Source organism: Mastomys coucha, unplaced genomic scaffold (assembly GCF_008632895.1).
Source record: "Mastomys coucha isolate ucsf_1 unplaced genomic scaffold, UCSF_Mcou_1 pScaffold20, whole genome shotgun sequence".
Taxonomy (NCBI): domain Eukaryota; kingdom Metazoa; phylum Chordata; class Mammalia; order Rodentia; family Muridae; genus Mastomys; species Mastomys coucha.
This window is the reverse complement of record NW_022196903.1, coordinates 49,206,469-49,219,785: the sequence shown is the minus strand read 5'-3', so window position 1 is coordinate 49,219,785 and position 13,317 is coordinate 49,206,469. Positions and strand designations below refer to the sequence as shown.

Here is a 13,317-nt window from a genome sequence, read left to right as displayed (position 1 = left end):
AGCTGTTCTAAAGGGAAGATATGTCATGGGAAAACCACTTAAACTCCCACCAGGTCTCCCTATCTTTTTGTTTATTCTGGGGGGCAGGGTCAAGCTTAGCCATGAGGTGACCCTCACCCCAAAGCACACACACAAGCTAGTGAATGGGTTCTCTCCTCATGACATCTGCAGCTGTCCACACAGAAACAAGCTCCTTAGAATCACTGAGAATAAAAGACAGAACAGCTATCATGAACTGGACAACTGTTCGCACTGTCTCGTGGATGGCAGTGACCCCACTTCAGGGTGGAAAAGTACTGCTAGTTTTTGTGCAGTGCACTTCTAAGTGCCACCGACTGAGCATCCTCTGCTTCCTTCTTACTGGGCATGGAAGTCTGAAGAGGAAGTGTGCCTGGGTCCCAGAACCAAGTCAATACCCATGCAGGTATTAAGGGCAACAGTGCAGAGCCAGTCTCCACTTCCACACAAGGCAACAGGGTTATGTGGAAAATGAGGAATTTACTGCTTTCTGCCTTTATGATGAGATGGAAGTCATCAAGGATCCTCTCCCACTACCACCCTCTTCTCACAGCAGCAGAAAGGACACAGACTCTTACCTTGAAGTTGTGTGTCTTCTCATAGTTGAAGTGGTTGTCGTTGTGTGTGAGGGCAGCTCTTCGGACCAGTGAAGAGATCTGTGGACAGGCAAAGAGCTTGAGAGGAGACCAGAGAAAGCTACCTTTGAGTCCCACCTTTACCCCAAACGCAATGGCCAGCAGCTCTTGGCGCTTTCTGCTGGGCTTGGACTTCCGAACCACGGTGCATTTTCTCTCATTTTCCAGCCACAATTCCTGAGAGAACATAGTGCTTGGATCTCAGCTCTTCTGGGTTTTTCCTGTGGCAGCTCTCTGGAGCCAGCAGGGTTTGCGGACTGCCGCTAATGCTGGGCAGCAGACTTAATGCAGCTGTGTTCTGTCTGTAGAGGCCTGAGAGGCATGTGACCTGGAAGGGACTGTTTGAGCAGTGGAGGGGGCTCTGGCTGAATAGGGATGGGGCTGCTTTGTGCTGCTTCTTAAGGCTGGCATGGGCCTGGAACAATAGCACACATTCATATATAGCAACCCCCAGAATAGCCACTCAGCACAGGGGATCCAGGGAGGCAGCAATGCATGCAGCACAGACAGACAGACAGACAGACAGACAGACAGACAGACAGACAGGGTCATTGTGATGTTCAAAGTCAAAGCTGTGTCCCATTATTCTGGGCTGACCTCCAGCAGACTAAACCTTTAAACCCAGATAATTCTTTAACCTTAAAGTGATAAAGCCACATCTATTTTATAAAAACTGTCTGGTACTTGAAAACCTTATCTTTATTCTTATACATTGCTCAAACTGCAACAGTCTGAGTCCAAGCAGTTTATGGGAGACATGCAAAGCATTTGGTTATGAGCTTAGCCATCTCCAAGGTGAGAAGGTCAGAAGCAGGCTGCCACACTGCAGGATTCTTCCCTGTTCCCTCATCCCCTACGGCTACTCCTACTCCGCAGAAATCCCACAACTGTACTAAATCCCCTTAACTAAAACCCAGGCACCACTTGCTTTTCCTTAAAACAAAGCATCTCAGAGGAGCATTTTGTTGTCGCCCAGCCTACGTTAATGCCCCTTTTGCTTTTAAAAGCATTGGATAGCCTCCTTTGGGATCACAATTTTGGTTCCAAGTCTCTCCATTCATACAAGTCAGGGGACTGTGAGGACTTGGGAGTTCTTTAATGCAGCTAATGCCAGACAGACAGTGGAATCAATGCTTTAGGAGCTAGAAAGCCAGGAGAATGCAGACAGCTAGAGGAGCAGAGACATGGATGATTCTAGAATTTCACCCTGTGTACCATGAGCATGAGACCTGGCCTGGGGTCAGAGCAGAGCCCCTCCAAGCTGCCCTGCATCATTTCGAGAGACCAGTCCTTTCCCTGTGTGAGCCACCACTTCCGGGCCCCATCTTTTCAGCTTGGTTCAGAAGTCCATTCTCCTATTTCACTTTGCTGCTTTTTGTCACGCACAGGCACTTACACTGGGCCAGACAACACTCACGATGTACTGAAGTGCATTCACGAATTTCATCTCCAGCAGATGGGGATGAGGGCTGGGATATTTATGCCCATTTTTCTGGACAAAAATACTGAGGCACTGAGAGGTAACGTAATTTGCCAAAGGACATGCATCTCATGTCAGTAGCAGAATCAAGACTAGAGTGGAAAACATCTGCTTGCAGCCCCTGAGCTCTGGGATACTGCACTCAGCTGCTATATCTTGTATCCATATCCCCACATACTCCACCTTAGATACTAACTCTGCCTTCTCATTCTCTGATAGTCATCAGTTGCACGGCATCCCCCTGCCTTTCTTTCTCTGTGCTCAGAAAATTCCAGGCTTCTCCACACTGAAGTATGTACTGCTCACATTGTGAGCCTTCACTGTTCTCAGGTTGTAGCTCATCCCGCACACACACACACACACACACACACACACACACACACACACACACACACACACAGAGATCCTAGAAAATCTTTTCCAGCATATTCAGCTTCTCCATGTGGTAGCTCGCGCTCTCCTTTACAGTCTTACCGCACTTAAACACACTGACATTCCATTCTAACTCAAAGGCTACCTTTGCCAAGCAAACGTTCCCAGACTTCCCTCCCACTGGAGGAGCGCTCTGCCTTCCGAGGTTCCATTCTTCATTGCATTTATCACTGCCTTGTATTACAGAGATCAGTGACTGCTCTGACCCCCATTAGACCAGGAACTCAGGAGATGCCCCTGTGCTCCATCACCTTTGGCTCTCCCTGCAAGTCTCTAAAGGAATTCCTTGCTATAGCAGCCAATGAACAAATAAAGCCCTAGCACACAGAGGAAGCCAGAAGTCTAGAAAAAGGGAAACAACCATGCCCCCACATGATCTCACATTCATTTTAAGATCACTGCTGTCCCTACATGCAGCTTCTAAGGACTAGGATCACCCAAGGCTGCTCTCTCCTAATGGCTCTTTTCCTTGATCTGGTCTTAAAGTCCACTTGTCGCTAAGGAAACTGAATGGAGGTTTTTGGCATACCTTACAAGTGTTTCCAGACTCAGCCTAAAGGTAAAAACTTGGAGGCAAAGATAAAAGATCTTTTCTCAAACCTTCATTGCTAGTAAGTGAACAGAGACCTTTGGATGCTCTTTGCTTCTTCTTCAGTGTATAATAGGCAAAGTGTCTGATTATTCCACTTGAGAGTCAGATTAAATAACCCTGTATATGGCAAGTGGACAGAAGAGCGTCTCCTCCTCCTTGTGGTGTATTGCTGGTTGAAAATAAGATTTAGTTTGTTCTCTCATGTGTGTAACCAACATTTTTTATTTTTGCTTATGACAGTGACTTTGTCTTTTCTGAACAGTTTCCAGAGTCTTTACCCAAACACAAGCTGCCTTCAGCCACAGGCAGGCACGACAGACAGTCCTTCTGTGAGTCCTCTTTACAGAGAGCAACAGCTTCCCAAGAGAATGGCGGCTTCAGAGATAAGCCCGAGTCACCCTCTTACTACAGAAAAATGCTTCCAAGAATCTCTTGAGACCCTCACTGTACCCACCCCCCAGAGAAACACCTCCCACGGGGCTCTTTATCTGCCCATCACAGGGAGCCCCTCAGCACTGTCCAAAACACACATTGGATGCTGACAGAAATCTCCTGATCTACTCTTGCCTAAACAGAGACCAGGCACTTTCTCTGTATGTTCTACTTAAACCTGGACTGCTGACATTTGGGCCAGCCCACTCTTTGTCCCGAGGGGCTGTGCATGGTGTAAGCTGTTTGGCAGCTTGTGTTCTCTCTTCACTAGATGCCTGTAGAAACCCTGCTGTGATCCCTGAAGGACACTGCTGAATACTGCCCAGCCTGCCACCTGTGGGGCTTGCCTGTCTTACATTAATACCATAACCATCTGAGTGTGCTCACTACATGCCAGGTCTTGTGCTAGATACATTTCATGTTTGAATTCACTAAAGATTTATAAGCCTATAGTGTGGTACTGTTCTAATTCCTTCTTTTCTACAGAGGAAAACACATGAACATGGAGCTTAAATTCCAAGGTCTTGAATCTGGCAGGTGGGCAGTCTGTTATAAGGAAATCTAGGTTTCCCCTTCCACTAAAGACCACATTTTATTTTTTATTGTATTAAATACACATAACAAAGATTTACCATTTGACCACTTTGCCATAAGCCGACTGGCGTGTGGTATGGAGGGACTTTGGCCCTCCCCATGTCCCCCCACAAGAAGCTTCTCCTAAAGATACCTTAGGCAGTTACGTGTAGCTATAAATACATGAGGAATACGCTCGGTACATCCAGCTTCCCCCCTCCTCCCATCATGAGGATTGGAATCCTATGTTTCGAGTCTCTCTCTGTTCTTTGTCTCTGGGTTGAGGATCTTGCATCTAGGCAGGGGTCCAGTAACAAAAAAGCAATGGGATGTTGTCAGATGAAGAAGAAAGTGGATCAGTAAGTAGCTAAAGAGATGTGGGGAACAGTTACTTGGGGTGTTCAGCATCTCAGAGGAAGTGCGGACCAACCATTTGGGGTGCTTAGCATCACAAAGAAAGTGAGGACCTTAGAAGTTTATGAGATCACTGGCTGCTTCTTCACTCACTCCTGACAAGCCCACCTCTCAGGCTCTAGCAGCCATGATCCTGACCCTCTGCCTTACCTGAAGATTTCTGAAGTAGTAATTTACCATTGGCTCATTATTTTCCTACAGACCCCAAGTGTGTCCCGGTGATGCATTTGAAAGAGTCGTCCTGTTGAAGAGCATCTGTCGGTCCCTTGACTCCAGCCCCAGTGACTGTACTCCCTGTCCCTTTACACTTATTTGCCTAGTGTCTGAATCTCCCTTAAGTGTTTACAACCCAAGCCACATCCATCCACAATCACCAGCCTTGTGGCGACTCTACTGCTCTTGCTGCCTCTTGGCACTGAAAGAAATGAAGCTCCTCATTACACATGCTGGCCAGAGAGCCCCAAGGCGAAGTCCCTAATGGCTTACTGGTGTTTGTGGCAATGACTATTTATCATTGGTTCATTATTTTCCCCAAGTGTGTCCCAGTGATGTCTGGGGAGAAAATAGTTGATGACTTATTAAAAGTCTGAATGGAGCCAGTGATTCTATTTCCAGCACTCTTTTAGGCAGCTCTGAAGACAAAGATTTAAATAGATGTGCGTGCATGTGTGTGTGTGTGTGTGTGTGTATACGTGCGCAGAGGCAGAGGCACAGAGGGGGACAGAAAGGGAGAGAGACATGGAGAGACACAAACAGAGAGAGAGATTAGCCAAGCAATATTGAAAAATGAGAAAATGCTAAAACATTCAATATAGGGAAAAGGTGAATGAACAATGGTCCCAGCAGCATTATATACCATGTAATGGGCTATTACATACACACTAACCAAAATGATCAAAGTAACCTCAGATGAGAGGATCCACCCATACAGACTATCGGGAGGAGCAGTCTGCTGAACCAGAGACAGGCATATTACCCATTTTAGTAAATGAAATCGATCAAAATATTTCCTCCACCTCAAACTTTGGAACATAAGCAACAGCATCTCTCAGTGGAGAACTGCCACAGTTCCTTCTATATTTTTTTGGCATTTTCTATAGTTATAGCTTAGTTCTATTAAATAACAATTATTTTTAAAAACTATATCATATGGTTTCGTTAGTCATATGGGTATATGGTAAGCTCTTCATATCTGCCCAACACTTGGTGTTCCTTCTAAAACTTCCACTTCTTTGGGAAAATCCAGACTCTGTGACCCTCTACCATATATTTATTGAATAAGATCTAGAAATAGATCCAAGTCCTAATTTTCCTGTCTGAAACTCACAGTCCTCCTTACAGCTATAAAGTTCCCTGGTGAGTCAACCCCACACTCTGATACCCTGGTACTCTTTGTGATTCACTTTTAAGAATATGAGGCCTGGGAATGTACATCACTAAGACTCCCCCAGATGATCCTGGTGTGGCTGGTGCTGGGACCCCTGCCTTATGCTTTTCACTCAGCCTGTGGCCTTCTCTAATAAGAACCACATGGGGAACAGGTAAACACAGTCCCCCACACCTTCTCAAGGCTCCCCCTCAGAATGATCAGAATGATTAGAGTTTTCTGAGGATAGAGCCCAATGCCTTAGACATCACCCAGGGAAAGCAATGTGCTTCTAGACTTGAGAGTCCTCACTCACATGTATCTCAAGTGCTTCGACTTACTCAGACTATTAGAAAATATGAGAGGATTAAAAAAAAAATTGCTATTGAAGAAACGGTTCCTCTCCAAAGGAATCGATATCTTTTAAATAGCAAGTCACATTTCTGTGTGTGCCATTCCATCTCACCCCACTTCATGAAACCTCTATTGACTCTATTGACTCTTAAGAGAAAAGCAAAGATCCATACCATAGTTTCCTACAGGGGTGGTCTGGCCCCTGCCACCTCCTCAGCCTTTCCTCTCACCACTTCCCTGATGTTACCTGGAGGACTGATAACCAACCATACACTTAGCAGTGTGCTTTTGAGTTATAAATCATGAACCCCCCACAAGCTGTCTGGCTTTATGAGCTCAGGCCCTCTGCAGACTTTCCATCACAATTAAGGGTCATGTCATGTCACGTGGCACCAAGCAGCTCCTCATTGCAACTTACCCAGCGCCTCATTGCATCTTACCCAAACTAATGTTCACAGACAAACTCTCTGAAAGTGAGACCACCATTGAGGCTTATTACTGTCACTTTCAAACACTGATACAAAATCCAGGGTCTGTGATCTTTGGGCTTTCTTCTGGATTGTGGTATCTAGCTGTTGTCGTTACAAGACGTTGTCATTACAAGACAAAGCTCTGGAAGTGGGGATCTGTGTGTAGGTCAGACCTAGAGTCAGGAGGCCTAAGGAATAAGACTAGTTTAGGTTTGGGGCTTGAGAAATGTCATTCTGTACCTTGGAAGTAATATCTATTTATCATTTATCTATATCTACCTATCTATCTATCTATCTATCTATCTATCTATCTATCTATCTACCTACCTACCTACCTATCTATCTATCTATCTATCTATCTATCTATCTATCTATCTATCTATCTACCTGTCATCTATCATTTATCTATCTACCTATCATCTATCATCTACTTATCAACTGTCTAATTTTGATGTCTGTCTTCTTATTAGCAAGGTAGGATTGATGTCATTAACTCTCACTTTTTAGGCCAGTAGGCTGTGATGATCTGAGGTGTATGTCTTTGGAGTTAGGCTCAGGAACCTTGACAACCTTTCCCATGGAAATCCCTGGATTTTTCAGTGTTGCAGACGAGCAATCTACTGACACAAGGACTAGTTTTGTCTTTAGCTCTTTAGAACAAAAATTTCCAATACTTAGAAACGTAACTTGAATACCACCTGCGGTACACCTATAGATTCTACTCCAGCATGCTGCAGGTTTTGGCTTGGCCCCCAAGAAAGCTGTATTTCATGAAAGATGAATACACTCACTTTTCAGAAGTGTTTTTAGTTCACGACCTTGTATCAAGATGACTTCTGATCCTATAAAGAGCCAGCATGCTCTCCTCTCCTCTGTACACTGTGGCTTCACTACCCATGAGTCTAGGGAGCAAAGCCTGGGTGATGACCTAGGCAGCCCATGTCCTCTGACCTCTACCCTACTAATTCCCTTGCTGTAACTGAGTGTGCTGAAAGCCACTGTACTACTGAAACAGGTAAGGAGAGAGAGTTGAGTCTCTGGGGTTGTGTCCCTGAAGGGGACATTAGGACCAGCTTCTCTCTTCTCTCCTTGCATCCTGACTACCACGTGAGCAACTCTGCTCCACGTGGATGCCCTTTCTTACCTTGCTACTCTAAGTCCTGGCCTAGAAACAATGGAGCCAAGTAACTAGAGACCAAAATCTCTGCAACCATATGCACAAATAATCTTTCCATCTTAGGCACTTTGTCACAGTAACAGGGAGCTATCACGCTTGACATAAGCCCGAATGGCTGGGCAAAAATTAAAAGTGTGTCTTTCCTTTTATTAACACTACCAATCCTATTGCTTGATGGAGCACTCTCTCCTACTGTGAAATAAACCCTCCTTGTTCTAAGAGCTGCCTGGAGTGTTAAACTTGCTTCTTCGCTTGTGGAGTCTGTGTCTAGAAGAGGAGGGAGACAACGTCAACCAAGACACTAGACTGCAGACTCATTTCACAACTGCAGAGGAAGAACTGAGAGAGGCCGGGGGTAGGCATCGGTACCCTTCCCACCGAGGCCTAGCTAAAGCTCAACAATACTGCTTCCAATGCGTGTGTCTAAATGTCAGGTTTCATACCTGACCCAGCTCATGCATGGAGCTGCTGCTGCCCTCCAGTCCGGTGGCTTGTGGGCCCAGGTGGAGAGGCCTTGGCTCGGATGGCACAGCCCCAGGTGCTACCCTGATCGTCCTCTAGATCAATTTGGAAACATGAGCACCAAGGAGGGGTTTCAACCCCCTCCTAGAAGTTGCTTCACTTTTACTGAGCACAGCATTCACCCCACACTGAAGGGCCATGCAGGCTTCTTATAGGCCAGAAAACCTCGGCGGCGGCAACAGCAGACGGCAGTTGGATTGCTGATACAGGCTGTAGTTGATATCTCTTCTATATGACTTGTCCTGCTGTTTTTACGGAGATCAGTGTCAGAGATGTTGGTTAACAACTGATGTTTCCTAGACACTCTGATGTGGAAACAAGGATACTCCACACTGTGGACAAAGCACTACCGGATACTCCACAGCTCACACATTTCAGCTGACAGTTGAACTGGAGTTGGGTGGACAGCAATGAACTTTACATCAGAACCTGTCCTTAAAGGAGATCTTTAATCATCTTAGCCAAATTTCTCCAGTCCTAAACCTACTGAAGTACAGCAGGCTTATCTTTAGGGAAATAGAACACTGCTATTGAAGCTTCTTAAAGGTGTGTCATAAACCATTAGGGATTATGATGCAAAAGCTAAACTACAAGCAAACCATGTGCAGTCTGAGGGGGAGCAGCTGCCAGCCAGGGCCCAGCTGCTCTTGTCCCTTGTTCTCTGTCCTTCTTGTGTTCCATATTTGTCTCCTCTCTTTGTAGTTTTGTGTTGTCACGTGACTCCTCACCTCTGGCCAAAAGAGTAATTGCCTTATGGGTTTTATTACAAAGTAGAACCCAGGTGTCCTCCTCTGACTCTTGCTCTGTACCTGTCACTGTTACCTAGCTGAGGCAGATAAATTTCTTTTGGAAGCTATACAGTTACCAAATTGCATTTTTTGGTGGCTAAGGAATGGCAGTTTTCAGAGCCCCATTGCAGAATGCGTCTGACAGGGCTCTGGGTGTTTAATAGAACACATTCTGTGCTCTGCAGGTGGAGTAAGCCCGTCTTTGTCTAAAGGAGAAAAAAATGAAGGTAACCCACTGGTTTCTGCGTGTGAACAGTCCCAGATTCAAATGACAGAGATGTTTGTTAAATAGTTTTTCATTTTGTCACAAATAAAAACATTTCCGATCCCTACTGTGCTTTGTACAGTGAACAATCACCCGAACAAAACAGCCTTTGATGCCACTCCCAGCTGCGAGGCTGAGATTCGCACAGTATAGAGGACTCAGTATTCTGAACTGCATATAGAGACTTGTGCATTCCACATAGAATTTCAGCTTATTCCTGGCTTTTGTAGTGGGTGGAGACTGGGATTTTTCAGACTCTACACTTGGTAAAACCATAACACCAAGTCTGTGGCCCTGCTTGTCCTGTCTTTTCTCCCAAGGGAGTCAGAGTGTGGTGATGTTCCATGGCCACAGCTGTGGCTAAGGCTCTGTGAAGATTATGGGTCGTGCCAACATGCAAGGTCAACTCTTCTAGGACAAGACAGTTCATTCTGAAAAGACTAAGGCATTTGACCTTGGCCCGTTTTTAAGGCAAGAAAATTATCCTTGGATAAACTGCAGAAACATATCTTGTTCCTTCTCTTCTTCAGCTAATCTTTTTTAAAGTAGTTATTTTTTATCAAGCACAGAGTTAGGCAAGTGGACAAGGGAGAGGGCTGTCAGTAAGCAGACAGTAAACACAGAGGGTGATGTATTAGAAGGCCACTACGGAGAAACAGAGAGCAAGGTCTTAAGGGCTAGGAGATGCTCAGTAGCTGCTCGGTAAAGAGCCTGCAGTGCAAAGAGGATAGAAGTGTGAGTCCAAGAAGTCACGTACAACCAGGTATGCACACACATCTGCAGCTTCAGTGCTCCTATGGAATAAGAGGCAGAGAGAGGAGAATCTTAAAAGCTTGAAGGTCAGCTAGCCTGGACTATATAGTGGTAAGCATCAGAAAAGCAAGAGCCTATCTCAGAGTAGAAGGCCAGGGCTGACACCCAAGGTTGTCCTTTGACCTTCACATCCATGCCATTGCACATGCAAACACACACACACATACACACACACCTACTTGCATACACACACACTCAAATACATACACACTTGCACACACACTTGTACTTGCATACACATGCACTAAAACACACACACATACTCACACACATGCACATACACACATGCACTCAGGCACACACACAGGCACACGCAGCCACATGGAGACACACCCACATGGACATGCACACGATTGAGATGTTGTGAGCTTAGAAACAGTGAATGGCTCCTCTGCTAAGATTTTCTTGTTAGCAGCAGAGACTGAAGTTAGACCGGCTGAATTGGGGTTTCGGCTTCACCTTTATTCCCCCTAGTGGAGAAATTGTGCCAAGTGTCTCATCTCTTTGTGCCTCATTTTCTCAAGGTTCCATGCACATCACAATAGTAGGTCCCTGACAGAGGATTAAAGGGGCAATATAAGTTCTGCTGACTATTGTGTGTGTGTTCAGGTGCATGCTCACAGAGGCCTCAAGTCAATGCTGAGAGTCCTCTTCTATTGCTCTGCTCCATGGTCTCTTTTCACACACACACACACACACACACACACACACACACACACACACACACAGTCTTTCATTGAAACTGGAGCTCCTACGGGCAGTGGTGGTGCACGCCTTTTATCCCAGCACTTGGGAGGCAGAGGCAGGCAGATTTCTGAATTCGAGGCCAGCCTGGTCTACAGAGTGAGTTCCAGGACAGCCAGGGCTACACAGAGAGACCCTGTCTTGAAAGAACAAAAACAAAAAACAAAACAAACAAACAAACAAACAAAAAAAGAAACTGGAGCTCAACAATTTTGTAATTTTGTAAGACCAGCTGGGCCTGGAGGCTCTGAATCTGTAGGGTTCCATATTCCAGTGTATACAACTAAATCTCGCCTTTTAACATAGATTCTGGGTTCTAAATTCAAGTTCTCATGCTTGTTCAGAAAGCACTTTGCTGGGGCTGGAGAGATGGCTCAGCCGTTAAGAGTGCTGACTGTTCTTCCAGAAGTCCTGAGTTCAATTCCCAGCAACCACATGGTGGCTCACAACCATCTGTAATGGGATCAAACACCCTCTTCTCATAGACAGAGACAGTGTACTCAGATACATGAAACAAATCTTAAAAAAAAGAAAGCACCTTGCTGTCTGGCCAACTTCTACACCACACATGAAGGCATAGGATTTATTTTCCTTAAAATATATAGTTATTTCAAGTTACTTTGTGGTAGAGTTCAAAAATTTCATGTATATCCCTATCTTGCAGGATTACAAATTACTGGTGTTTTAAACAGACTAGTATTTTTGAGATTTGTCTGTGCCCATATAAAGCCAATAAATAATGTGTGGGAGACTCAATGCCTAAGGGTAGGATGGTTGTATCCATCACAATAGAAAGCATAGTTTGATGTCTGCGGCACATAATGGTTCTGCAGAGTTATGCATTTTGATTAGGCTTAGCTAAAAGTCCTGCTTGCCCCAAATAATATACATACAAGATGGACATCGGTCTTCCCCGTAGTCCTGGATGACCCTAAGGTGGGCAGATATGGGTGTTACTGTCTTGTCTCCTAAATAATGAGTCATTCAGAGCTAGTGGATGAGGATTACTGCCACAGATAACAAACAGCCCTTCCGTCATGTTAATCCCAGGCAGGGTATACCACCTGTGGTACTCCATGTGAGGTTCTGCTCCAAGAGAACTTGGGCAGTGTGCTAGCTAGTTTTATGTCAATTTGGTATAAGATGAATCATTTGGGGGCATTTCTTGGTGATTGATGGGGGAGGGCCTGACCCATTGTGAGTGATGTCAGCCCTAGGCATGTGGTCCTAGAGTATATAGGAAAGTAGGCTGAGCAAGCCACAGAGTGCAAACCAGTAAGCAGCTCCCCTCCATGTCCTCTGTATCAGTTCCTGCCTCCAGGTTCCTGCCCTATTTGAGTTCCCTCAGTAACGGAGTGTGCTACGGAAGTGAAGCTGAAATATACCCGCTCCTGCCCATGCTGCTTTTGGTCATGGTGCTTTATCACAGTAGCTAAGTCAGGCTCCTTTTGGATCTCGTGGGCCCTGCGGAGTTGCCATGATGTCTTGTTGGACAGAGCCCAGGGTGTCATCTGAATACCAACATTCCAGATTGTGACCTTGTCGGTGTCCTGGTGCCAGTGAGTCTAAAGTCCCAAGATCTCTGGCTACTGCCTCAAGGGCCTGGCACCCATACACCTCATTTTCACATCCCTCCTCTTAACAAGGCTAAGAAATAGTCTCTCATAGACGTCCTTATCTCTGAAAGCTACATCTTAAAGATCTGAAGCCACTTTATTCCCTAGCTCTGAGTCTATCCAGAAAAATCAATGCCCTGAGTCCAAAGCACTGTGTCCAAAGACCAGGACTCAGAGGAGAGCTGTGGGTGGTGGGAGCTTGGTGCCTGCTGCTGTTAGGGGCACAGATGCCTGGCTGCTGGCTGTTATGTCAAGCTATGGCTCTGCCTGTTTTCTCATCTTCTGGAAGAATTCATCCACTGGACTCCCCTCCCAGGATGAGCATGATTCAAGATGAGCCCCAGATCAGCAAAGGAGAAGAGGGTCTTCTTACAGTTCTGATGAAGTCATGATGGGAGGAAAAGGAACAAATTCCTCACCAAAGGCAAAAGAGTAGTATATACTGAAAAAAGTGGTACCCAAAGAATAATGAATTCAGATGGGATTACCAAACAAGGTATGGTGCGTGTACCTGTATTCACAGAATTTGGGAGTGTTGGTAGGAGGGGTATGACTTCAATGCAAGCCTAGGCTACACAGACCATATAACAATGGATTTTTTTTTCTTTTTCTTTTTTTTTTTTTTT

The 13,317-nt window shown here is 45.4% G+C and overlaps 1 protein-coding gene and 1 long non-coding RNA gene across 16 annotated transcripts in view; one reads left to right on the top strand and one right to left on the bottom strand.

Annotated features, from left to right (window-relative positions):
• The window catches only part of Chn2 (chimerin 2), a 260,647-nt gene that overhangs the window by 24,231 nt on the left and 223,099 nt on the right, over positions 1-13,317 (bottom strand). For 2 of the 9 annotated variants that reach the window (XM_031381959.1, XM_031381964.1), the window contains exons 1-2: positions 6,470-6,603; positions 597-674 (exon numbers count right to left, since the gene is read on the bottom strand). In XM_031381959.1, the coding sequence (XP_031237819.1) occupies positions 597-619 (23 nt within the window). In that variant the 5' untranslated portion in view covers positions 620-674; positions 6,470-6,603. Of the gene's footprint in view, positions 1-596; positions 675-4,316; positions 4,552-6,469; positions 6,604-7,557; positions 7,678-8,386; positions 8,996-13,317 lie in introns of those variants that run through there. The other 7 variants (XM_031381956.1, XM_031381960.1, XM_031381957.1 and 4 more) reach the window with 6 other exon arrangements.
• The window catches only part of LOC116098944, a 7,029-nt gene continuing 5,640 nt past the window's right edge, over positions 11,929-13,317 (top strand). For 2 of the 7 annotated variants that reach the window (XR_004122013.1, XR_004122010.1), the window contains exon 1: positions 11,951-12,011. This is a non-coding gene — a long non-coding RNA (uncharacterized LOC116098944). Of the gene's footprint in view, positions 12,012-12,389; positions 13,188-13,317 lie in introns of those variants that run through there. The other 5 variants (XR_004122009.1, XR_004122014.1, XR_004122008.1 and 2 more) reach the window with 5 other exon arrangements.